The 25,073-nt window shown below is 47.5% G+C and overlaps 1 protein-coding gene across 1 annotated transcript; it reads left to right on the plus strand.

The window, feature by feature from the left end:
* Window positions 1-25,049, plus strand: LOC112992094 (LIM homeobox transcription factor 1-alpha-like). Its single transcript, XM_026114975.2, has 7 exons — window positions 1-181; window positions 20,257-20,489; window positions 21,006-21,163; window positions 21,258-21,335; window positions 22,028-22,160; window positions 22,591-22,749; window positions 23,201-25,049. Exons 1-7 carry the CDS (start codon window positions 9-11, stop codon window positions 23,353-23,355), a joined length of 1,089 nt encoding a protein of 362 aa, XP_025970760.1. The 5' UTR covers window positions 1-8; the 3' UTR covers window positions 23,356-25,049.
* Window positions 25,050-25,073: the final 24 nt, after the last annotated feature.

The following is a 25,073-nucleotide window of genomic DNA, read 5'->3' on the forward strand; positions in this document are numbered from 1 at the left end:
ACTCCAAAATGCGGGAGGTGTGTGCTGGCTGTGACACCCCCATCTCTGACCGGTTCCTCCTGCGAGTCAATGAGCGCTCCTGGCACGAAGGCTGTGTGAAATGTGCTGTCTGCCTGCAGCCACTTTCTGGCACCTGCTACTGTCGCAACCGGCAGCTGTACTGCAAACACGACTATGAAAAGTAAGTGCCCTCTGGCTTTCTCTGATTTTTGCTTCCCTCTTGGCTCAGCTGCAACTTTTCATGTTTGAGGTAGGGAGAGAGCACTTGCAAGGTGGATTCCTGGAAGGGTGGACTGAGAAAGGGCACCATGGTAGCAGTGTCACATAAGCTGGAAAGCACCAGAAGTACCACAGAGATGTCCTAGAAGGAGATGCTGCCCAAACTCAGGGACAGAAGTATTATCCTTGACTTAACTTCGTGACATGGAAGGAGCAAAGAGACAGAAAGTAGCTCACAGCTTTCCTGGGCTATTGGGACACTTTCTCAAGAAATGAGGGAAGTCAGAGACTCAGTTTTAGAGACTGCCTGTGCAGCCAGAAGGTGACAGCAGCCAGCTCACTGCCTTGTCTCACATCAGCATGGGACATGCAGTCTAGCAGATAGCAAGATTTAAACTGAGGAGGAGCAGCTGTCAGCAGGAACTCAGACACTTTGCAGTGAAGTCCCTGAACATAGGGTGGCTCAAGAAGAACAGAACGTGTGGGGATGGAAGTGGGCATGCCGTCCTATAAAGATTACACTGGGAGCTGCTAGAAAGCAATGTGTGCTTTTGCATCTGGGTGTTTCAGAGCTCAGGAGCCAGCTCCCACTCTTTGGTGCAAAGGAGCACAAGTCTGCGGATGTGCTGGGTGGCTGTGCCTGTCTTTGCACAGGCTTCTTGCTGCGTCCAGGGTGCTGGGCTCTGCTCTGCTTTGTTTGTGGCTGTGATCATATCCTCTCGACAGGGGTGGACGCCCCTGAGTTGTGGCTTTTGAGCAAGTTGCTAGAGCTTCCAGGAGAAGAAGACAGGGCTGCTGTGCTCCTGTGTTTCTTGTACGATTTTTGCTGTGTAGATCAAATTAGGTGTCCAAGTGTCAGTGAATCTGGACAGACCTGAACACAGGAAGTGGCTTGTGTAGCTGGTAGCATTAAAGGCATTTTTTAAGTGTAAAGCTCAGGTGCAGTTGTGCAATACGGAAAAAGACACCCCTAAAATTAAAGTGTGGAAGGTCCCCGGGGGGACTGTAGGATAGCTAGTGAAACAGCCTTCCTGTGCATCACTGGGCTATGCTCTGTGCTGTGTGATTTGATAAAATATAGCCATTGCTAAATCCTCAGAAAAATCTGGTTTGAAAAACAGTTTTTTAGATTGACTTGATCAGCTAGGGCAGATGCTAAAGTGGGATGATAGAGGTCATAAGTCATGCTTTGTCACCTGCAAATGCCTACGTGCCTGACAGTCCCTGGGTAGCCTGCTTACACCCATTTCTGCTTTTGCCATCCAACATAATGACATCACAGCCAAAATGGTTACTCCAACTCATTAGAAATATCGCACCCACGATATTAAAAGAGCATGGAAACAGAAAAAGAGAAAAATTGAGCCAAAGAAAGGGTGTAGGCTCTGCAATTAGCAAGTAAAGACATCTATCTCGGCCATATTTTCAAGAGCATTGTAATTACCCCAAACTCAGCACTGCTTGCAAGACTCAAAGTACAATGTCTCCCGCAGCGTTGGGGAGACATCCCTGAATTTCAGCAATGCCTTAGATGGCAATGTGGTAGCACCCTGCCCCAGCACTGAAGTAGTGAAGCTTTTCTTGCCTTTTAGAAACACTGTCTGGTCATAAACGTACTTTCATTAACAAAGCCACACAGATACTCCTTTTAGCTTTTCTCACACTGTCAGGATAGCGTTGGAAGGTAAACACAGGATTGAAAATCTCATCCCTCTGCCACTGACTGGCTCTGTGACCTCAGGCAAATCCTTTCCCCTCCAGTCTAACTCCCTCTGATGGAAAAATGGTGCCTTTGCCCTTTGCTTCAGTCCAAACGATGGTGATTTCCTTTTCAGAGCGGGCATCAGGAAGTCTAGGAAGCCTGTGACCCCATCTCCCAGCTCTTGGCTGCCAGCCTTGCCAACGGGCTGCTTTTTGTGAATTCACATTTCTTTTAGCCCAGAAGAGCTTTGCAGCTGGAAATGAAGAGCAGAGGACAGGGAGAGGGGCTGCCCAGTAAGTACAGCCTTATCTCCCCAATTCTGCCTTCCTCTGGCAGCCACCAGGCACCCAGCTTGCAGATGGCCAGATTTTTTTTGTATGATGCAGCACAACCGGCCACTGGTTTCCCCAAGGCTGATCCCTGGCCCTGACAGCTCTGAGCTGGAGTGGTGAGGGATCCCTCCACCGGCCATCCCCTTTATGCATTTCCTTCAATATATCAGGAACAGAGGTAAGCTGGAAGAGCCTAAAGGAAGTGCAGGGTTTGCTCATCATAGCAGGATTTTGAATGATTAGACAGCACCGCAGCCTCATGTCTTTATGCACCAGCCAAGTGGCACAGCTCCACAAAGTGGGTCAGGGTAGATCCTGCAGGAGGTTTTCTCCCAGCATGAAGCACTTTGATCGCGTCTGTAACAACTGAAATTGCTCCATGCTGACTGCCGGCTCCCCCTGCCTTGCAGCATGGCAAGGGATGGCTCAAAGGCTGCAGAGTTTCTTTTTGCCTCTGACAAGAGAGTTAAATAACCACAGTGACACTCTGGCAAACTTCAGACACACCAGAAGATGCTGTGAGTTTCTCCCTGCCCTGTCTGGGATGGGGAGCTCTTTGGAGCTAGCCAGCTCACCCCGGCCTCCCTGACTTCCCTGCTTGTCCCCATAGCAACTAGCAATGCCATTACGGCTGGGCAGCCACAACATGGCATGAGGAACTACAGAGACCTGACCAGGGTCAGCTGGTGTTTGCAGGAAGGGCTGATGCTGATGCTGATGCTGATGATTCCTTGGTTCTCTTCCTCTGTCTAATAGGGACCTCCTGTTGGCAAAAAATAAACTACTTCCTACACGCTCTCCTGGCTCAGCGTTCCCATGCTGAGACCTCCGCTGCAATATGAACACATGGCATAACATTTGGGGTGTCTGGTTTATGGCCTGGGGGTGGGGGCACAGTACTGCTGTCTGGAAAGCCAGGGTCCTTGTGTCTGGTCGTGACCGCTTGTGGCTGGTGCCGCTGGGGAAAGCAAGTGGTGACAGAGTACGCAGGCATCCAAGGAAGCTGCTGGGAAGGCGCTCCACCAGTTTCCTGAAGTTTGGCAGAATCCTCTAAAGACTTTTCTTAACTGTCCAATCTTATCTTCTCCGTGTTTCATAAGAGAGAGAGCAGCCTCCTCCCTGCCAGTGACGCAAGCACTTGGCAGCATTGGGAATGGTAATAAAAATACCAGGGCTTGCCCACTTCCCCAGGGTAGCTGAGAGAGGCACGAACAAAGAGCCAGGCAGGCACAACCGCGGCCTGACGGGGGGAGGAAGGACAGGCAACGCGACCATAGCAATGCACGCCACCCTTTCGTGAGGGTGGGCGTCACGGGATGCTTTGTAGCAGGTACCAAACCAAACAAGATGGTCCTTGGCAAGGTCTTCAGCTTGGTTGCTTTGTAGACAGACAGGAGTCAGTCGTCAGCGTGGATTTGACCAGTGTAGCTATGTGCCTTCAGATACAAGCATGTTTTCAAAACTGATTTATAAAGAGTACCTTCTGCTCCTCTAAACAGCTGGAGTTGGCTGCTTGAACAAAGGCTAATGATGGGACTTCTGAATAAGTGCTGGAGAGACCTCAGCCTTAGACACTGTTTTTAGCCAATCCAACAAGCCTCTAAGGATGTCTTGAAACACAGGGCCATATTCAGAACTATCCTAGAGCCTTAGGCTCCAGAGGCTGCATCTACAGGATGAACAGTCCCCAAACTTCTCCAGAAATGGAGGCTGTACAGCCTTCTCAGCCCAGCAACAGGATAACATGGATACATTGCATTCTGTGATGAAGTGCTGAATTCAGCTGTGTGGATGCTGTTCAGAGCTGGTCTGTAGGACCCCGGCTCAGTCTGCTCTGTTTCAGTTTAGTACTGTGCTCCTAAGTACCCTAGCCAATTTTGAAAACACGCCTTAGGGTGTCTGGTTTCTTCAGTGCTTTTGAAAGTTGGTCCTGCAGGCTTCTGCCCTCAGCACCTTTGTGCTTCCAGGATGGGAATTTCCAGGGAGGCAAACTCTCAGTCCTCCTGTTTGGAAATCTTGTCCCCCAGAGTATACATTCTTGGCCTTGACTCTCCCAAAGTTCCTAGTTTTGGCCAGTGATTAATCCAAGACTGCAGAATCCAGTGTCACCCTGGGCCACAGCTTAGACCACGGCTGCAGCATGGTGACCTGGAGGGGAGACCCATCTGGCATTTATTCCTCCTCATGTGAACTGCGCAATAAGAGGAAAATGCTTTAATGGAGAGATAAGCCAGCAGCTGCAGCTGAACGTGGGGGAAGGAACGGACTGTTGATCTAGAGATGAAATGTTAAGCCTGAAGATGGATGTTGCTCTGCGGTCCCTATCATATAAAACCACAATCTGAAGGCTTTTGTGAAACTCTCCTCTTCCCCTTTTGCCTGGGGCCCAGCCAGCTCTCCTGTGCTTTGCTCAGGCACCTGCCCTGTAAATCCTGCTCTGGGCAGCTCGTGTAAATGCTATCAAACAGCAATGGCTCAGGAGGGGGGAGGAAGGAAAATACTCCTGAACGATGATAGAGTGGCTGCAACGGCCCAGTCCTGGGCGCCTTGTTTACTTTGAAGTTTGTTTTGTGGAATGACAGGCAATGCGGGGGCTGCTGGGGAGCTGTCAAGAGGGATCTGAACCGCAGCCTTGCGCTGGCAGCCTTCCCCCTCTCCTCCACACTCTCCTTTTGCCCATGTGGAGATGATTTGCTTGTCCTCTGCAGAGATACGGGGTGAACTCGGCTCGAACCTGACTTGCAGGCTCTCCACTGCTGAGTGGCTGCTACCACGTGATCAGTGCAGCTGAGCACAGACCAAGTACTCCGAGTGCCCTGGCAGTCCCTAGTCTTTGCGCGAATCTCTCTGGCTTCTCTGGCTGGCTGTAAAGGTGAGAGGGTTGAGGAGGGGCTGATAGCACATTCCAGGCATCGGTTCTGCCTGGATCCCCTCTTGGCTTCTTCTCTGAGCTATTCTCATCTTTGCAAGGCATCATGCAGCTGGCCTGGTGCTGGGGCAGGGCAGCCACAGGCCTCCAGCACAGCCCTATCTCACCTTATGGATGAGCTCTTTGGCCCTCTTGAGACCCTGGTATCTTCCAGCAGTTGAACATGTTTATCTTTTTCTGCATTCCAAAATTTCCTCTTCTCAATCTTCTTCACATCAACTTTTGTTTTGACAGATGATCCCATCTCTGCTGCTTTACCAGCCTCTTCCCCACCTTGTATTGCACTTCCGATAAGTCTAGATAATATTCATAGCCACAAGGGTTTTGAAAGCTTCCAAAAGGGCTGCTTGGAAGCAGGCTACCCCTCAGAAGGCTGTGTGGAGCTGTGTACATCCAGCCCTGTTGAGGGAGATCCTTTTGAACTGAGAGAAACAACTGCTCATTTGTCCTTTTAAAATCCACCTCAGAAAACTGCAAATACCCATGAGCGTCAGGTAGGGACACTATGAGAGCAGAGATAGGAAACTCGTGCTTTGCAGTAATGGTCTGAGGCCAGAGTGTTTGGTGCACATCTGCTAACTAGCTATTTCGGTACTCTGCAGTAACATCCAGCATTGCCATTGTCCTGTTGTGAACTGTTGCCACTTGGGGCAATTTTCTGGATAGTGCAGGTTAGGAAAAGTCCAGCAGCCATGGTGACAGGTATGATAAGAACAGAGTTGCCTGAGAAATGGGAAAGAGGATATGCGGTGCACTCTCAGGAAGGACAAATCTGCTTTGAGTGACAGTGAGCTGATTTTTTTCATCAGGTAGAATAACCAGGTTAAAAATGTGTGCAGCTTCCTGGGATCAGGAGATGGCTGGCATGCGGAGGGAGGGCAGAGGGGACTGAAAGTTGCGTGTTGTGTGCCCAGAGAAGCAGTACAGTGCAGGCGAGGAGTTAGCCAGCAGTACACGCACCATGCCAGCAGCCCTGCTCCTCCCTGCACAACAGGCTCAGAGCGATATGGTGACCCTCCCTGCCTGACTGTAGGTGACTGACCCAGGCCGAGTGCCTTGGCAACTCTTCTGAGCAGGCTGGTTAATGTTTAAAACCATGTGGGAGGACTCTCCGCTAAGCAAAGATCTCCTGGGCAGGAGAAGCCGGGACAGGAGTTTGACAGCAGAATGAGCCCAGACACTCTGTGCAAACCACACGCATTCCAGACTCAGGAGTCAGGTCCTAAAAATGATGAAATTGGTGCTAAAACCAAAAGGATTTGGGATTTTTTGTTGTGGTGGGCTTTTAAACATAAAAACTCCTCCTTTTCCTTTGCTGGATTTGTGCTGTTTGGTTACACTCAGCTCAGAAACTATTATTGCCCTTCCTAGGTGCAAGGAAGTTAAAAAATGATATTTGAGATATAATGACACAACCCAACAATCAGAGACTCAAGGATAAAACAATGCCAAAATGTGACAAACTGCAAGAGCTGATGATTGTGGCTGCTCTTGAAAATGGGCTTCTGGTTGTCCGCCCAACCTTCCTTCACCAAGTGCCGCTGATTCTGACTGTGCTGTGCTTCCCGATCCTGTTGCTGTGAATGCACACAACATCCCCAGTGCCACAGGAGGAAGGACTCCAGCGCTCCCACCCTATTCAGCCAAGTCCTGCTTCTCTGTCTGCTGAGCAACGGCATCCCCCCTCCATTCATGTCTTCTCCTGTCCCTTACATCCTCCCTGCCCATCAGACTGGAAGAGGGTAATGAAAAGTGACAGTGCTCTGAAAAGTGAGCAAACAAATGAGATAATGAGCACCCTTGACAAGGCAGTGATGAATGGAGCCCACATCACCAGCTGAGAGACCCTGCGGGTACCTCCACCAGTAAGCACAAAGGGAGGTGAGGTGATGAAGGAGGTGGAAAAGGAAACATTCTGCAACACCTTCCAGCTTCCCTAGGCTGGGTTAGGGGAGCAAGTCTGGACACCCTCAATTAGTGCTTGTAATGTTGAGGGTGACTTGCACTTATTAACCACCTTCACTGGGCCTCAGAGATGCAGCCACAGCTGTTGTCTTGAGGCATCTTTCACCTCCAAACAGGCCCATGCTGGGGAGGTCATTGCTGCTATCCCCGTTCTGCCAGTGAGGGAACTGCAGCACTAGTGGGAACTCATTTGGCTCAGCACAGCACTCAGCAGCACAAACCTGGAAGGGAACCTGCTCCCAGGCCTGTTTTTAGAACACCAGAGCCCATGGTGTGTTTGCAGCTTTATGTTTCTGTTTTGTATGTTGTGAATTTGGTGTTAAGCAGAACTGATTCCCCAAAGCTTAGGTAAATGGCCCAAGCAACAGGCAGGACTCTTGTCCACAATTGCAAGAGCTGGCTCCAACTTGTGTCTTTTCCTTGTCCCAAACATTTGATTCTTCCTAGTCAGGTGGGTAGCTGGGCCCTGTCTCCCACTGAGAGAGAAGCCTGTGTCATGATTAATGACGTTAATTACACAAAGCCATTCCTACCCCAGTTCTCACTGTTCCTTGCATTGGTTTGTTCGCAGGGCCCAGGAAATTAAACACTAACTCTATAATCACTGCAAAATGAAAGAAATATGCAGATGTGCCTTGAGCATGATTAAGAAACCAGCCACCACGTGTTGTCTGTTCCCAATCGCTGTTGGATTGCTTTTCTAATGGGGAAATACATGGGGGAGGAAGAACTTTTTTTTTTGCATGGCACATTATTTTTCTAGTTTAATTAAATGTAATTTACTTTGATAGATCTCGCTCTCTTTTGGGCTGTTTTTTTCCTTCCTTTCTTTGTGTCCCCTGGCTTTGAGTCTCTCTTGGACCCATATCACCAACTTTCATACAATTAATGGGCACAGTTTACTTAAAAACCCAGCTCTTGGAGCCCTGTGACCATAGTCAGCTACTCCTTCTTGTAAAAATATTTTTCTTTCCTTTTCTGCCTCATGAGGAAAAGGAAAACATGAACCCATAAGGACTTAGAAATCAGAATGTAAAATAACAATAATTCAAGGTAGCAGCCCCCCCAGCATAGAGCTCTGATGTACCTTAACGTGTGCGGTTGTAAATGCTTCGGCTCCTTGGCACTTCCAGTGATAAGACGCACTTCTTATCCCTTTCAGGCTGCAGGTGACGTTAGAGGCATGAGGCAGACATTTCTTCCCTTTGAGGATGCTACCCTCTGGCACCTGGATTTTGGGAGGTGGACACGGTCCAGCAGGCAGGCAATCTCAGAGCAGCACAGAGTTAGACAGACTCCACTTCAGGGCTAAGCTTATTAAGGTGGTGCTGATAGATGAGCTACAGCTCTCTCTTTCCATGCTTATATCCTTACAGTCTTGCTTGCAGGCCTCCCAAGGCTACCTCTAAGGTTGGCTGCAGCTCACTCGGCTGGGGAAGGAGGAGGGTCGTGTCAGGAAAATTTCACTCAGGTCAGTGCTGGCTGAAAGAGAGAGGACGTGTACAGGACACAGCTTTACCTGGTTGTATTCTGACAGCATGGCTGGCAATATTTCCTGAGACGAACTGGATTTAGACCTAGCACAGTTCCAGCTGGGCCTGCAGGTGCTCACCCTGAGACAACTGGAGTCTGGGTGCAGCGTAGTGTGATGGCTGTAGGTCTACAAGGCTGGGCTAGTAGGCGAGGAGCTGGATTGGAGCTCTGGATGCTGGTGGTATTCTCATCTTGGCACATCAGTTTCCCTATCAGTGCCCTGATTCCCAGTCCTGCACTCCCAGAGTACCACTTGCCCCTTGCAGCAGGCGTGTGTAGCACAAGGTGGAGGAGTCAGGATGTTACATGTACACACTGAGTGCTGCTGCAGCTCATTTGCAGGAAAGGCACTGCACTGCTCCATAGACTTTCCCAGTGTCAGCTCCTAAAGCAGCGCGACAGTCTGCTTCTCTGGGCTTTCATCACAGGAAGGGCTCTGCAACAGTCTTTGACATATGATTTTGAGGGCACTGCAAACCTCACGTGGGTTCGAGGCTGTACCATGTTCCAGTCTCTGGACGCTGCATCTCCCTCAGTCCTTATCCAGGGACCACCAGAGGGCAGCCGCGAAGGCAAAGGTGTGCCAGAAACAAACTCCTGAGTAGCCAGAAGTGAGCGCCAGCTTCTAGCAGTGCCAGGGGCTGCAGCAGTGGAAACAGCAGGCAGACAGGTGGGCAGGAGCTGTTCTAACGCCGCACAAACCCCCTCATGGACAAAGGGGAGTCCTGAATGAAATGCCTGTTTGTGCTCTGAGAAACCAGATTCCTCCATGACCCGGAACTCCAACAGCTGCAGCAGAGCCCAGCAAGGGGAGCTTGCTCCTGGTCCTTCTCTCTCACAATCAGCAGTGATTTAGAGAGGATTCACTGGAAGGTAGTTACAGGACACTCAGGCTCAGCGACAACTTTGCATTAACCTGGAGGGACCAGGGCTGGTGAGACTGATTGCAAGGATTTAAGGGAAAGTGATCTATGAAATGCAGAGGTGCTACTGTCCTTGCATTACCACATTCCTTTCATTTCTAAACTTGACTGCAATAAGGAAAACACTGGAAATGTATCACTTACAATCTATCATGCAGTCTTTTCATGCTGTATTTCCTTCCTTGGAAAGTCCATGTGAAACAAGATGCTAAAGAAACCTGGGTGACAGCTGGCAATGTTGAATGAGTGCTGCTGTTGTCACGTAGTACCCTGAAAATGAGATCCACTGACCTGTCCTCCCGGGACTTCCAGTCCTCTTCCACTTGACAGGTCTCTGCTCAGCTCTTCAGCCCTGATGGACAATGCTTGTCATCTTTTCTAAAACACAGGGACTGCACCAGGATGGTGCACCAGGATGCACCATGGAGCTAAAACCATGAGCTATCACAAAGTCCTTAGTGAGCATCATAGCAGATTCTCATGCTTTGTAGGTTGGGCACAGAGGAGGCCACATAACGCATGCATGCATGGGCAGAGGGGTTATGTTGCTCCTTCTCCCTCGCTTCTTCCAAGGTCACTATTCTCCTGCCTTCTCTTTTCCAGTCCCCACTCTCTTTTACTCTGCTGTTTCTGCTCACTCATCTTCTCTAGAGGCCTGGTAGCTCTAAGCCTCATGTGTTGCTAACATGCTGCTGGAGAACATGGCCCCTTCTTTCCTAGCTGATACACAAATCGAATTATAAGCCAGATCCATAAACCGCTTCCAGCTTTCACTCTCCCCCCCTTTAATGCAATTAAGCTTAAATGTGGTTAATTAAAGTTTATTCTAACTAGCTTGGTGGCAGCTTCACACATCTTTGACTGTTCATGCAGTTCTTCCAGTATTGGGGTCTTGCTGATACGGCCATGGTAATATCAGGGTCACTCAGCCCTATACCGAAAAGCACCATCCAAAATCCCTTTCCTGATTCCTGGGTGTGTTTTTTGCTGGTGTAGGAGGAAAGGTGAAGCTAGAAGGAAGCCTGGCCTATACAAAAGAGCCACAAGTTTAACTAACAATATGCTTTTAAACTGGTTAGGTTAATCCACTCTAAAAAACAGTGTAATTCACTGTTAACACCATGGTAAATTTAGGGCCACAGCCCTAAATTAAGCTATTAATAACTAGTTTAAGCAGACTTAAGAGCAGCCACACAGCCTTGCACCAGTTTAACGAGCTCGTGCATAGCCATGTAGCCTTTGCTAGGCTACTGCCAAAATGGAAGCTGCACAGTTAATTTAGACTTGGGCTCAAACCAATAATCCCAGAGGAGAAATGGTTAGTCTTGGAAAAGCAGTAAAACTACTACACTACTTTTGGATCACAGTCCGCTTGTGTACAGCTTGCTAGTGCCCTTGTGGATCAGGAGAGTCTATGCTGCAGTTCGTGACCTGTTCCCTGGGGCTTTGGCCTGCCTTTTCTTTTATTTTCTTTCTTCTCACAACTTTTATATTCCCTTTTCTTTCTTTTTATCCCCTGCATAGTAAGTCAGGCTGATCTGTATATGCAGATCTCCCTCACTGTAAATAAGTCAGTTTTGTGAGTTAAACAGGTGGGTTCCTATTATGTGACAGCTTAACAGCTTTCACGGTTTAAAAAATCCCTTTTAGATGTCTGATACAAGCTCTATTATGTTTAAGTAGCATCCACCACTTAAGTGCATCCACAGAAAGGGATTCAGAAATTGACTGCATTAGCTTGGCATGATCTCTGTAGTAGATCACTCATTACAGCAGTTTTACATTAAAAAGTTTTCCTAGCTAATGCAGCCATTAGTAAACATGCACCTTTTCTCCTCTCAACCCTTAAGCCAGGCTTAGTTTTCTGCTGAAATACTGCCCTGACCATCTCTTTGGCCATGGCTGCTTTGTGGAAGTGTTTCATTCCTTCCAAAATTAGTTCTGCTTTAAAGTCCTTATTCTCAGCCCTTGCAGTGGGGCAGTTCTGCTACCCTATTCCACAAAGGGAGCCATGGCACAGAGTGGGTAAAGGATATGCCCAGAGCTACACAAAAAGTCTAGCGAGGCGCGGATGTCAGCTACGGTTTCTAATTGCCACTTGTCTATCTCCTGCTTGTCACCTAGTGACAACTAGCTCAGCCACAGGGTGCAGAGCCTCTAAACCATTCAGAGGTAATGAAGGCATTTTGGCAGGAAAGTTGGCTACAGTTGCCATGTTGGGGTGCAAAACCAAATGTCACTCCTGGTGGCAGGCAGTAGCCTTACCCAAGGCCACAGCCAGTAGACACAGTGCTACATTATTGCTGCATGCTACTGAATCTTTCTCTGTGCTATCGCATGCCCCTTTCCTTGTTTAAAACAGAGAGAGGAGGGAGCGTGCATGGAGTTTAATTTAAATCACCTCTCCCAAGCTTGTTCTTTTCTCAATCAATATTGCTTTTTACATCATATCTAATCTCTTTTTTTTCTCCAAAGTAAAATTTAATTAAATAATTCTAATGAATGTTTAATGATGTTCTTTTGTCATTATTAAATCTGCAATAAAAAAGTGTCTGCAGCCCCTCTACCTCCCTCCCCCTCACTTCCCCCATTAATACCCCTACCGTCACCCCTCCCTCTCTCGTACACACACTGTCCTGCTGTCTCTCTCTTTCCCTGCCTTCTCCCCTCTTACTGTGACAACGCTGGCATTCAGACCTGCAAACAGGAAATGAGAAAAGGAGAAACAGGATATTGAGTTTGGATACTATCTGGATCGGTAATATCACCCCTAGCTACTAGAGAAGGAACCCTTCTCCTGCCAGGCATACTAATGGAGCTGCGGAGGCTTCACAGAGCCATGCAATAAGGCAGCACAAAATCAATATGAATTGATAACTCCAACTTTAAATTCGCATACCTGGAGCAAGCTTTAGGTTTGTGCTTTGTTGACTGGCAAGAGAGTGGAGAGAGGAAAACAGGAGGAGGGAGTAACCAGCTGAAGGTTCCCTTCTCTAGGGCCAGGAGAAAGAACAGAGAAGTGTTGTCTTGGCCCTGCAGGTATGGGACCCTTTATCTTTTCTCAGAGGGAGAGTTCCCATAAAAAGGGGTACAGTTCCAATTTTTTTTGAACCAGGGACCAGAGTGTCCTAAGAGATTAGTGTTGAGTGAGAGCCAGCTTGAGTCCAAAAGTGAGGCAGACTGCCTAGGCCCTATGCCAGCTTTTTGCATTTGGAATAGAAAGTAATTTCAAAAGGGTGAGGACAATTCCCTTCCCCGGGCAGGTGTGCAAAGGTGGCTGGCCTGGGGCTGGGCGCACCTTTTCTCCACTATGCTGCAATAGCAACAGGCTCTGCTCTTTCGTTCCCAAGAGCTTGCGGAGTGTCTTTTGAAAAGCACCAAGCACAGGACCCCACAAGAGCATTTGAATTACAGAGATAACTTCAAATGGGCTAAAGAAAAATAAATGCTGCACCTGCTCATGGTACCTCTATATGCCCAATAGTCTGCTGTGCCTGTCCCTAGTCATCTCAGGGCAGAGCTCCCACAATTTCCTATTGGAAATACTAAAAAACATTTACAATATACTCTAAAGAACATAAAAGCAAAGCTGCAAGCTAATTCCAATCCAGCCCAGGTCTATAGAGATTCAACAGCTGAATCCCACCTTCCTACAGCTCAGAGAGAGCATAATGTGGGATTAAAACAGAGCAGGAACTTTTTTGCCTCTACTTTGCAGAGGTGAGAGTGATTGTGGAAACTCAAGACCAGCTGAGTACTCCTCCACCACACTCCCCTGGTGACAAAGAGTATTTTCAGCTCAGGATAGCTTTTGTATGGCTGTGAATGCAAGGCAGCTTGGATGTTAAATGGGGTGTTAGCAGCTCAAATTGAAGGGCAGGAGGGAACTGTTTGAGGTGCAGATACTACTGTCATCCCTCTGTACTGTATCTGTTTGGAAAGAGTCTGCTCACTTTCTTCCTCAGAAGCAGCAGTTAATGCTGGCTCCTGTAAGAAACAAGATACCTGGCAAGGTGTGGCTCCGCAGTCCCCCTTCCACTGCTGCAGCTGTCTTGCAAGCATGCCAGGCAGCACGCTTGTGTTGCAGCACAGCTGCACCTCGGCGTGAGCTGGGGGCTGTCCCTCCAGGCTCCCAGAGAGGAAAGGAGGCATGTGCAGGTACACCAGCAGCCTGGGGGCTGTCTGTACAGAGACCCATGGAAACTTCTTGCAGATAAAACTCATTTGGGGGACTAGTTTTCCCTGCCACTATGCTATCTATACCTGCAGGAGGTTGCTGTGGAGTGTGGAAGGAAAAGGTTTGGGAGAGAAACCCTGCTTGCAAAGGCATATATCCCACTTTTCCCACAGCTCTTTAGACAGTAGCACCTTCCCTCCCACCTCTTCTTCACCTGACAGAGATACTCACTGCAACACAATCCCTCGCTGGCAGTACTCAGAAAAAAAAAAAAAAAAGAAAAAGAAAAAACGCATTTTTTTGTTAGCATTCAGCAGTGATATGACAGGCACCCTATGAATTCTGGGAGATTTTAATAAAGAAGACAGGCCTGTGAAATTTAATAAAAGAGTTCATCAGATTATATGGTGATGGCTCAGTGCCACCTCGCTGGCAGTAATATCCTCACAGTGGGGGGTTTAACCCCTTGAGGGACAGAGCAGCAGTATGGTATTAAATCTTTCAGTAGCATTTCACTCGTGTCACTTTAATATTTATGAATCTCTGTGGCTTTGGGAACCTCTTTGGTGTTGTTTTGTTTTTTTGTTTTGCTTGTGGTTTGGGTTTTTGACAGTGTTTTTTCAGCATCAGTTTTCATCTCCGACATTAACAGAATCAAGCCCAGGTAGCAGAGCTGCTAACGCCTCTTACATTCTGGATGGATGCCAAGGGCATTTACAGAGTATAGCCAGGCAGGACCACACTTGCAAGGTGCGGTTTTTGGTTACCTTTTATAACCAGGGACAGTCACATTTAACACTGCTGGTGGTACTAGATGTAAAGCCCTGGGGAGACCTCTCTGCTGTGTGCCCTGTCCCTGTCCTGAAGTTCTTTTGTTCTACAAGAATGCGGTGTTGCCCCCATTTTTATAAGTAATTATTTCTAGCAATGGATGTAAAAGGTCATTCCTCTAGCAGCATAAATTCAATGTGACTATGATGATTCAACAGAAATAGTCCAATGGTGGCTCTTTGCTGATTCTTATCCTGCCCTTGTGCCTTTCAGTGAAACATTTAAGTGAGATGGCCAACACCTGTTATTTCAAATTTATTTCTCCTCTCCCCAGGGGAGAACTCTGCATGCAGCAGAGAGTTTGGCTTTGGTAAGCTTTTATTTTTGAAGATTTTTTTTCCAATATACATGCTCCCATCTGTTCACATTAGAGAAGGCAAGGCATTTGGATGGTTTGAGTATGTCTGAGCCTTGGCCATCTCTGACAAGAGGTAGAATTCTGTGGAAGATTACACGGAGGTGGGAGGAAAATGTGCTGACTCTGAACTTCCTTCTGGAGTTGTTGACTCGTGGCCACCCTGGGCCCAGGTAGCTGAGCATCCTGATAACACTGACTGTTCTGTGAGAAGGCCTGCAGCTTGCACACCCCAGTGTCCCCAGCTGTAAAGAGGAGGTGGAAGTTACTTTCTGGAGGTGAATCTATTCATGTAACACCTACAAAGAGCTTTGGAGGGGACTGAAGGCAAAGATAACTGTTGCCCCCAAATCACTCTGACCTAAATGTTGCTGAAAGAAGTCAGAAATTAGGCAGAAGGAAAATTTTCCCCTTAACCCCCTGGTGCCACTCCGTATCACTGAATTGGAGGAACTGGCTGTGGTGGTAGGGAATGAAAGAGCATATTGTGTTGTGACTGCCTCCTCATTTCTCTTGTGTGTCCCCATCCCCATCACACCCCTAGTCTCCAGCCCTGGCCTGAAATGTAGAAAGAGGCTTTGCAAGTTCCACTTCAATATTTCAGACAGCTACAATGGATTTTGCAGCTCAATGTTAAGTAAACAGACCTTGCTTAAGCCTGGACTGCTTCATTTTGACTAAATCCTAACTAAATAAGCCAGTTTCATGAAGCACAGGCCTCCCAGCTTATTCCTTGCTTCATTAACACCTTTTAATCCCATTGGTACAATTGTATGCACTCCAAATTACCCTTCCCAGGCTTGGGTCAGGGTCTGCTGTGCTGCCACTACAGGTCAGAGAAGTTTCCAAATAACTTGCTGCTCAGCTCATCCCCATCTGGAGAGCTGGGAGGGGCAGAGCCTCTAGCTGGGCTGCGATTCTTCCTGCAAAGCCGTCTGCAGGGAGAGTGGTGCCCTGAGCTGTGACAGGACTGCTCTGCAAGGACTAACAGAGAATTAGGAGTTGGGGTGTTTTACCAGGACTTGAATCTGATAGATGAAGTCCATGAAATGTCTGAAAAGAAGTACACGGAACTCAGACCAAGTCCCTAGCTCCTCAGCTCTCTGTGTGCAAAAGCCAGAGATAGACACGGAGGTACACTTAGCTGTGATTCCTCTTCCCATTGCTCCACAGTTAGAAACTTTACTGAATTTCTAGGGGAAAAATGAATTACATTCTGGGCCCTTCCCAACTGTTTCACTGGTGAATGTTGTTATTAAAAAGAAGAAAAATGTTAATGGTAAAAAAGAGAGTAAGGACACTTGAGTGAAGCTGTAGGTAGAGTAAGGGAATAGAATAATGGAAAGAAGCAAATTTTTCACAAAGTGCGTAACTCCTTGCTATAAGATACTGCTGGGACAAAGACTTAGCCAGCTTCGAAAAGGCATTGGGCCTTTCTATAGTCTGCAGTAGTGTCCAGACATAAAAGTAGCCATAGAGAAACGGTATTGGGACTTGCCACACTGAAAATAAGCACATTTGTGCATATGCTCCCGTAGGTAGGCAGCATTCAGCATTTTCTGCAGATGTACCAGCCATTTGGCCCGAGTTGGCCTCAAATACCTCCCGTAAGGAACAGTGTAGGCAGTCGGTGAATTTAGCCTCCAGCCCAGCATCAAAGTTACTCTCAAGATAGGCTATATCTTCATCCTTGCTTCGGTGACATGTTGCCTCGGAGTTGGCAAGAGGTACAGATGTGCTTGCCCTCTATTGGGCAGTTGCCAAGCTGCTATTCTGCCTGCACCGCTGGTCCTCTTGTGTTGCAGTATCCAACAGTGTGAGGAAAAGGCTAATGAAAGCTGTGCCTGTGGTCCCAAGCCTCTCATGATGCTGACTTGTGATCAGTTGTTCAGCTTGCTCCAGAGCTGTGTTCTTTGCAATTCCCAGAGATGTTCCCATTTACAAGCCCATCTGCCTTCCTTCTACTGACACTTGTTCCACCAAGCTGAGCCCTTCTCCAGCAGGAAAATTGAATTCTACCATTTGCAAAAGTAATTAATTTGAGACAAGCTGGTATGAAGGATGTGGGAGATATATCTGTATCCATATTACAAATGCTCTGTGTATGCACCTCCCTCTGCTTGCTGCATGGTTTCTGAACTTTTGCAGGAATCACAATTTATCACAACTCCTGTAAGGAAGTCTGTACCAAAAATCAAATTCAGCTGGGATCTAGAGGAAAGCAGGATGTTAGGTAAGGAAGTGGGAGTGTGGGGACTTGGTCAAAAAGTTGGGTCAACTGTGGGATTCTATGAGAAATGGAGGCACATGAACCATGGAGCTTAAGCTGCAGATGGATCCTTCCAGAGGAAGTCAGATATATTTGTAGTGAGTAACAGGCATTTAGAAGTGGTCCCACTGCTGCATAGGCTGTTCTCTTCTCCATGGGCACGCAGAGATCTTACTGGTGTCTCTGATGGCACAAAATGCACTTGTCATTATGAACCTGGGAAAATAGTTTTTAGATTGTCTCTCAACGTAGTTTCTTTAGGCAACTGCTTCTAGACATCGTGTAACTGTGTTCACAGCGCAGTCTCCCAAGCCTCCTTGTAACCCACTACCAGCAACTGAGATGTATTTTGTTCCTATGGCAACCCAAACAATATTACCTTGACTTAAACGGATTCAGGCAATATTAAAACCAGCCTCTTTAGGAATTCCTGGTGTTGGAGGGGCTGAGAATTTTAATTTTGTGTAATGCGAGCTGACACCGTGTTTATGAGCTGCTTGCTGAATGTTTTCTTCAATTAGTACAAAGCAGAGTGGATTTGTTTTCGGGGCTTAGCTGGGAGATGGAGGGTGTGGGCCTTGCAATGCCAAAAGCATTATTGAGTTATGCTGCAGCAACTGTGCTTCCCTCACCTGATAGCGGCAAAGAAGCCCTTTTCATGGAAATCTGACATATGACAGGATCTTTAAGCAAGGCTTGCTAACTGCCTTGTCCTAACAGCAGCGGGATGAATAGACTTGTTGCCTTGCAGGTGAACAGGTCTCTTTTCCCAGCTCCGCAATCTGTTTCCACGTTTCCTTGTTCTGCTCCATACCTCTCACTATCAGCATGCCCACTGCAGCCCCCACAGTTAGAAACAATACACACACTCAGATGTCATCTGCCTCTGTATTAGCCTCTGCCAGATACCACACTCAAAGCTTTCTTTTATCTGCCCTGCCTAAGCAGTATTCTGGACATTTTGCCCAAGCAGTCAACAATATCATTGAGGCTAGAAATATAAAAAGGCCCAAGGAAGGCTCAGGAATTTATATGAATAAAAAGAATTAATAAAATGGCAAAGTTTGGTAATAGATCTAAACACTTCTAAAGGAAGTGTGAAATAAGGCAGGGAGTTTTCCCGTCAGTGTCTTCCTAAAGTGTCCTGTTCCTTACTTGGAAACAGTTGGGTCAGGACACTGAATTAAGTAAAGCTTCTGTTTGACAGGCCTATGTTCTTAATGTTTCTGTCTCTGGAATCGCGGCTCTGGTGCTGAACCAGCTTGGGCTGGGTGTGTTACAGGAGTAAACATGTCTCAGGGAAAAAAAGAAAAAAAGAAAAGAAAAAAAGACCAGATGGGAATTTGGGGCCGACTTGTCTCTAAGTCAAATGATATTCATGTTAGCAGATTCAGCTACATGGCAACATATAAAGAAGCAAGACAGACCTTCTTTTGGGGACAGTAATTCTCCCAGACAAGATGAAAAGAAAATTCAGTACTCACTTTTAAATGGATTGTTCAGAGGATAAAGGATGGAAACTCTGAAAGAAGGATAGTTTAACTTCCCATAATTGGCATAACTAATAATAAGTAGTTCTTAAAAAAAAATAAAGGCATGAAAAAGTCCAGTTGCTGGGCACTGAGTTTAGGAAAATTCAAATTGGAAATAAGAAATTAGCTGGTAGTTAGCCTCTGGAACCTCTTCCAAATGGATGTGACGGATTCTCCTTTACTTGGAGCCTTCAAACTGCAACCAGCTGTCTTTGCCTAAGCAGGGTGCTGTATTTCCACTACCAGCAAATGGGCTTGAGACAGGAATCCCTGGGTGAGATTCTCTGGGTTGCAACGAACAGGTCAGACAAAATGATCATTATGTTCCATCTGGGCTTAAAGTTTAGGAACATTAATAACCTAATGCTTAGTAATAAGTCACATATTCCTGACTGATCCCAGATAGCCATGATCATGGAACGTCTCCCCCCACACACACACACACACTTCTGCTGTAACAGAAGGATGTTGGTGTTAGGAAAGGAATAGATTTGGACTCAGCCCAGATTTGGACTGGGACTGTGCCTGGAACATGCTTCCAGTTTGCTCCTTGATGAGATAGTGAGAGGTTGTGGCTAAAAGGTTGCTTTTTACTCTCAGCTTTTTCATCTCAAATTCAATTATTATTTTCCAAGTGTGAGTTACAGAAAGATGGGGGGGGGGGGAGGGAGAGAAAGGAACACGCATGCAAACACACACACACACACACAAAGGAAAGAGAAATCCCACACCATTCCAGTTGGAATGTCCCAGACACTTCAGCCGAAAGCCACTGCACAGCACAAATCCATGGTGGTATTTGGAAGGGATGAGCCCACCCCTGTAAGCCTCTTCATCCTGCTCCACAGAGTTTGCCAGGAGGATTAACCCAGTCTTGTTCTCAATCCCAGTTTATGAGTTCCCTGCTGGTGGGGAAGATCCTGTGTGTTTAAACAACAGCCTAATTAATCCCCATTTTATTACTTTCTCTTGTCAAGTGGCTAAATAGAAGCTGTCAGCCGGCAGCCACCACCGCTCACATTTGTTTAGATCCCAAATTACTTCATCAGAACCATCTGCTCTGTACGCTGGGTGCTCAGCAGTTGTTTATTTCTCTCTCTGGACATGGTATGGGGCACAAACAGCCTCCCCCATGGGATTCCCTGTTCAAGGCCCATTCAGGCCCTTGGGACTGTCCTGGAGGAGTCATAAAGAAAGCCCTGTCACTAAGACCAACCTAACATAAGGCCAAGAAGTGAACGGCCCTAGCCAGAAAAGGGAGACAGAGAGCTCTGTACTGTTGGGCCAGGCAAGTTTGTATTCCTCCCTGGGGCTACAGAAGGTCTGCAAGCACCAAAGCACAGTTGTACACCTCTTGCTGGGATGTGCTAGCCCAGCTCCACATAGCCACCGCCCTCTTCCCTTGGCTCCCTGAGCCCCAACGCAAGGCTGACCTTCACCGCCGCGTGAGCCCTGTCCAACTGCCTAACTGCAGGGAGCTTCTTTGCAGGCTGTTCCAGACCAAGTGCAGTAGCTGCTTGAAGGCCATCGCCCCCTCTGAGCTCATCATGCGGGTGCTGGAGAACGTCTACCATGTTCACTGCTTCTACTGCTGCGAGTGTGAGCGCCGTCTGCAGCGGGGAGATGAGTTTGTACTCAAGGAGGGGCAGCTGCTGTGCCGCAGCGACTATGAGAAGGAGAAGGAGATGCTGAGTGCTATCAGCCCTGCACCCACTGAGTCTGGTGAGGGGCTGGGGCTGGAACAGTGCTGAGGGTGGGCAACCAGGCAGGCAGGGTGGGCCTTGCAAGGGGCAGGTACTGCCTGGTCCACAAGGACCATGGGGGAGGCTTCAGAGATAGGAGATGTGGTCAGGTGGGGGGTTGTAGCATCCTTTCCCTTTGGTGATGGCAGATAGGTAGCCAAGGGGCGGATCTTCGGTTGGCAGGGAATAGGGTACCAGGCTGCATAGATCGACTAGCCTGATATGGGGAATGGAGGTTTGGATGGGCTGACTTGAGACATTATTGAAAGGAAGACACAGGGCCAGGTGGGCCCACCAGTGCTGTCTCCGAACTGACAGCCTGCTCCCCTGAGCCACAGCTCTGTACAGGGACTCTCCTGGCTTCATTCTGTGCTTCTGGTCTAAGTTGCATCTGGGAAGGAACAAAATTCCAGCAGTTTCTCTAAATCCTTGCCCTGGGAGCTGGCTCAGAAAGGCCACTATTTGCTGAATCACTGCTACTGATCTTCCATTGCAGTAAAAAGTGAGGATGAAGATGGTAGCCATTCACACAGCAAAGGCAGCGAGGAGAACAAAGACCACAAGCGCTCCAAGCGTCCACGCACCATCCTTACCACACAGCAGCGGCGAGCATTCAAGGCCTCATTTGAGGTTTCCTCAAAACCTTGCAGAAAGGTATAAGGAGGCAACTCAGCACAACCACTGGCCTGAATCCTTTTGAGTCTAAGTTCTAATTCAATTCTCCATCCCCTCTTCATTTTGTGGGCAGGTGAGAGAGACCCTTGCAGCTGAGACAGGCCTGACTGTGCGGGTGGTACAGGTCTGGTTCCAGAATCAAAGAGCCAAGGTAAGTGACAGTTCCCACTCCACAACTGAGCTCTGGATTCATGCGGGATATCACACAAACTTAGAAAATGAGAAAATGGTTAGAGGAATAGAACAGGATCAAACCACAGGTCCATCTAGTCCTATAATCTGTGTCTAATAGTAGCACAGGCTTAGGGAGGAATATAAGAAACCAATTACGCATGGAAGTTTGCAGAGTTTAATTTTTTCATGTGTTGATTTTTAATTATTTTTCCCCACTTGCTTTTTTTCCTCTCCCCTCACTGTGTGAGATCAGAAAGATTAGATGCATTTTCCACTTCTTTCTTTTAGAAGTTTCAGGGAAAACCATTTCTAATTTTGCAGAATTCAAAGAGTGAAAACAGAAAATGTGTGGCTTTGAAAAACTTCACTTTGTAGTAAACAAAGTTCTTCATTTCCAAATTGCAAATGGCACCCCCCACAAAGAAAATACAACCTTTTCTGTCACCCCCATTTCTCCCATGGATTGTATTGGCCAACTTCAGGGAACAGTGACTGCAGGTGCTGCATGAAGAGTCACCCAGAGGAGTCTAAGCAGCATTATGTCATGGAAGTGCTGGGTCACTGTGAAAGGCAGGTGGCAGATGTCTGCGGCTGTGTTAAATGCAGCCTATTCTCCTCCTCTCAAAGTCAGAGCCTAAGAGCAAACCTGGGGTCTCATTCTCCTTGCAGATGAAGAAGATTGCTCGCAGACAGCAACAGCAGCAGCAGCAACAGCAGGAGCAAGACCAGCTGGGTAACCCTCGTTTAGGGACCGGGAGAGGGACTGGTCGCAGCAGCAGGCAGAGTAATGATGATAGCGAAGGTGAGGAGCGGCTGTGCACTGTGGCAGCTCTGGGGGCTGCAGGCTGGGATGGAGGGGATTGGTGGGAGTTGTATGTATTTGAGAGAGAATGTGCACATGAACAGATTAGTGAAAAGGATGCAGGCCTGTACCTGACTTGATGCACAGACTGTCTATACACGAGGGTAACAGCAAGTTAGAATAACTAGGCTGTGTTCAGCAAGACTCATGGGTACTTGTGATGCAGCACAGATCTTCTCTTCTTGGGAAGATGATGGGTTTTTTTCTGTTATGTGTTTGCGCAGAGCCTAGCACAGTGCAGTGCTGATCCAGATTTAGACTGCCAGACACTGCTGCATTATTGTGAATAGTATGTTATCGCAATACTCTTGTGGCCCACTACATGCTGTGCATCCTCTGCTTCAACCCATCCCGCTGATTGTGTCTTTAGATGGTGCGAGTGTTCATGGCCTGGATGGGCTCATGGTCCCCTATCCCAGGATCCCCCAGCAGCAGCTGCTGCCCCTGGATCAAAATGGCTACAGCACAGACTTGTACAGACAAGGGCTTACGCCACCCCAGCTGCCAGGAGACCATCTGCACCCCTACGGTAGGAGAGCGGTGTGGAGATAGTCATGTCTCTGCGTCAAGGCTGCATTTAAACAGTCCAAGTCATGAAAATCCAACTCTACTGTTACTGCTGCTGATGAAGCCAACAGTAGCGAACAGTTCATGAAGTTAGGCTTTGCGCAAAGCCTTTGTCAGAGGAAGCTGGGTGAGGCCTAGGCCTCAGACTGAGCTCTGCTCAGGGCTGGGGAGTGAGGCTGGGGTCTTACTTTTGTCCAAGGTGAAATGTCTTGCTGAGGGAGGAAACAGTTAAGCCTACTGCTGGCCTTGTGTGTGGGGCTTGCCTCATGCTGGGCACTGCTCAGAGGGACTGTCACTCCAGGTGAAACATGGCCCTGTGGTTGTTCTTTCTCTGTGCAACAGCGACACAACCGCTCCTCACAAAAGGAGCTCATGTTACATTCACACTTATTTCCCTTTTCTTACTCTTCTAGACTCAGAAGGAGTTTTTCACGACATGGACAGTGACAGCATCAGCCACCTGGGAGACTGCCTGCTGTCAACAGCTGAGGCCAACCTCCTCCAGGCCCGAGTGGGTAATCCCATCGACCGACTCTACTCCATGCAGAGCTCCTACTTCACATCCTGACCATAGAAAAGCTCCCAGCTCTTCACGAGTGTCTTGGATAAACGCTGCTCCAAATTCTGAATAAGGGTGAGGGAGAAGAAACAAGACTGAGACCTTCAGTGACACTCACTGAACACTGCACAATGGAGGAGGCAACTGAGTTTGCCAAGCATATAAGCACTAATTCATGGAGACTGTCCACACAGCCTGGAGGACTTTGGATTGCTTCTCTCCTTTTTTTTCTAGCCACAAGTAGATGGATGGTATGATGTTGTTTAGCTGTAACTTTAGCAGTCTGTCCGGTGTTTAAGCTTTTGAGCATATGGCCTTCAAACAAAGACTGGTCAAGCTAACCAGAGTTGCCCCTAGAAGCAGCAGGTCCCCTTCCCCTGCCAACTATGTTTATTTAAGTCTTGGCTGCAGCTGAGCTGTTTGCTGTGCTATATTGCCCCTTTTCCCAATCCAGATGCAGGCTTCATGGGACAAGGTTAATTTTCAACAGTAAAAGCCAAGGTCCTGAGGCATCTCCAATGGATGACACTGCTGCCTCAGAGACCTTCTTCATGGTTGTCAATTAATTGGCACAGGATGAATTTTTAAGTTTGACACCTCAGAAGTGCATGATAGCTTGGCCCCTGAATGAAATGGCAGTGCTTGGGGATCCACTTAAAGGAACAAAAGAATATTTATCCTCTGTCTTACCCAAGGATGTCAAAACAAGTGTAACACATCCAGAGTGTGTTCTCCTTTGCCTTTATGTCCTTTCTCTAAAGGGGCAATTTTATTCCCTTTATGGATGGAACAAAGACTTATTCTCACAAAACCACAATTGCCAGCCACACTAGTTTCTGTTTGTTTCTTTTGCAAAATAGCAGAATGAAACAATTTTAGTCTAAAAATATTCCTACTAGAAAAGCCTTTCTCTATAACTTCTGTCTACAGCAGGACTTCCTACCCTATGCTTTCCGTTCACTGAAGGCATCCTAGCAGTTTGCTTCCCTCCAACAGGTGATGAGAGAAAGAAATGGAATTGCATTATCTCATGATGTGTCCACGCCAAGCCATTTCACTCCAAGAGGCTACACTTCGTTTTTGCTTTGAAGGCAACTCAGAGGTGACATCAGAATTCATCCAAGAGAAAGGCATGCCTCCTCTGTGGGTAGAAAGGAACGATACATTTTCTCCACCCATCATGATGTCCTGCATGGTGCAGCTGAGAGTTACAAGAAGCAGATGGGCACCAATGTGAGTACCCATAAAAGGTAAAACAGGCAAGAGAGAGAAGAGAATGGAAGTACGAGTTACTACCTAAAGGAAATTCCTTATTCTCCTGCCCAGGACCCAAGTCTGGGATTTGGTTCTTCATGTATGTGAAGGAAAGCTGGTATTCCTAGAAAGGACAAGTGTTCCCATGAGCCTACTTGCGGCATGTCAGCTGAAGGAACAAGGTCCTCCAGAACTAACTTTCCCTTGTCTGTTTGAACAGACTGACTGGTGAACAACTCCAAGAGGATATCATGACCTATTTTTAAATCTTGATCTCAAGAGTTGAGTCCTGCAGTGCAACCAGAGAAGCTGGCTGACTGATGTTTCTGTATGTGGTGTTTTACTTCTAAGCCTCCACAGGCTTGGCAGTCTGATTTTAAAGATGTGCAGCCTCTCAAATTAAAAGGAAGAAATGGCTAATTATTGTTGTTCCTGTGGTTACGGAGGAAGATACACAGGAACTATATAATCCT

The sequence above is a fragment of the Dromaius novaehollandiae genome, chromosome 33, assembly GCF_036370855.1.
Source record: "Dromaius novaehollandiae isolate bDroNov1 chromosome 33, bDroNov1.hap1, whole genome shotgun sequence".
Classification (NCBI taxonomy): domain Eukaryota; kingdom Metazoa; phylum Chordata; class Aves; order Casuariiformes; family Dromaiidae; genus Dromaius; species Dromaius novaehollandiae.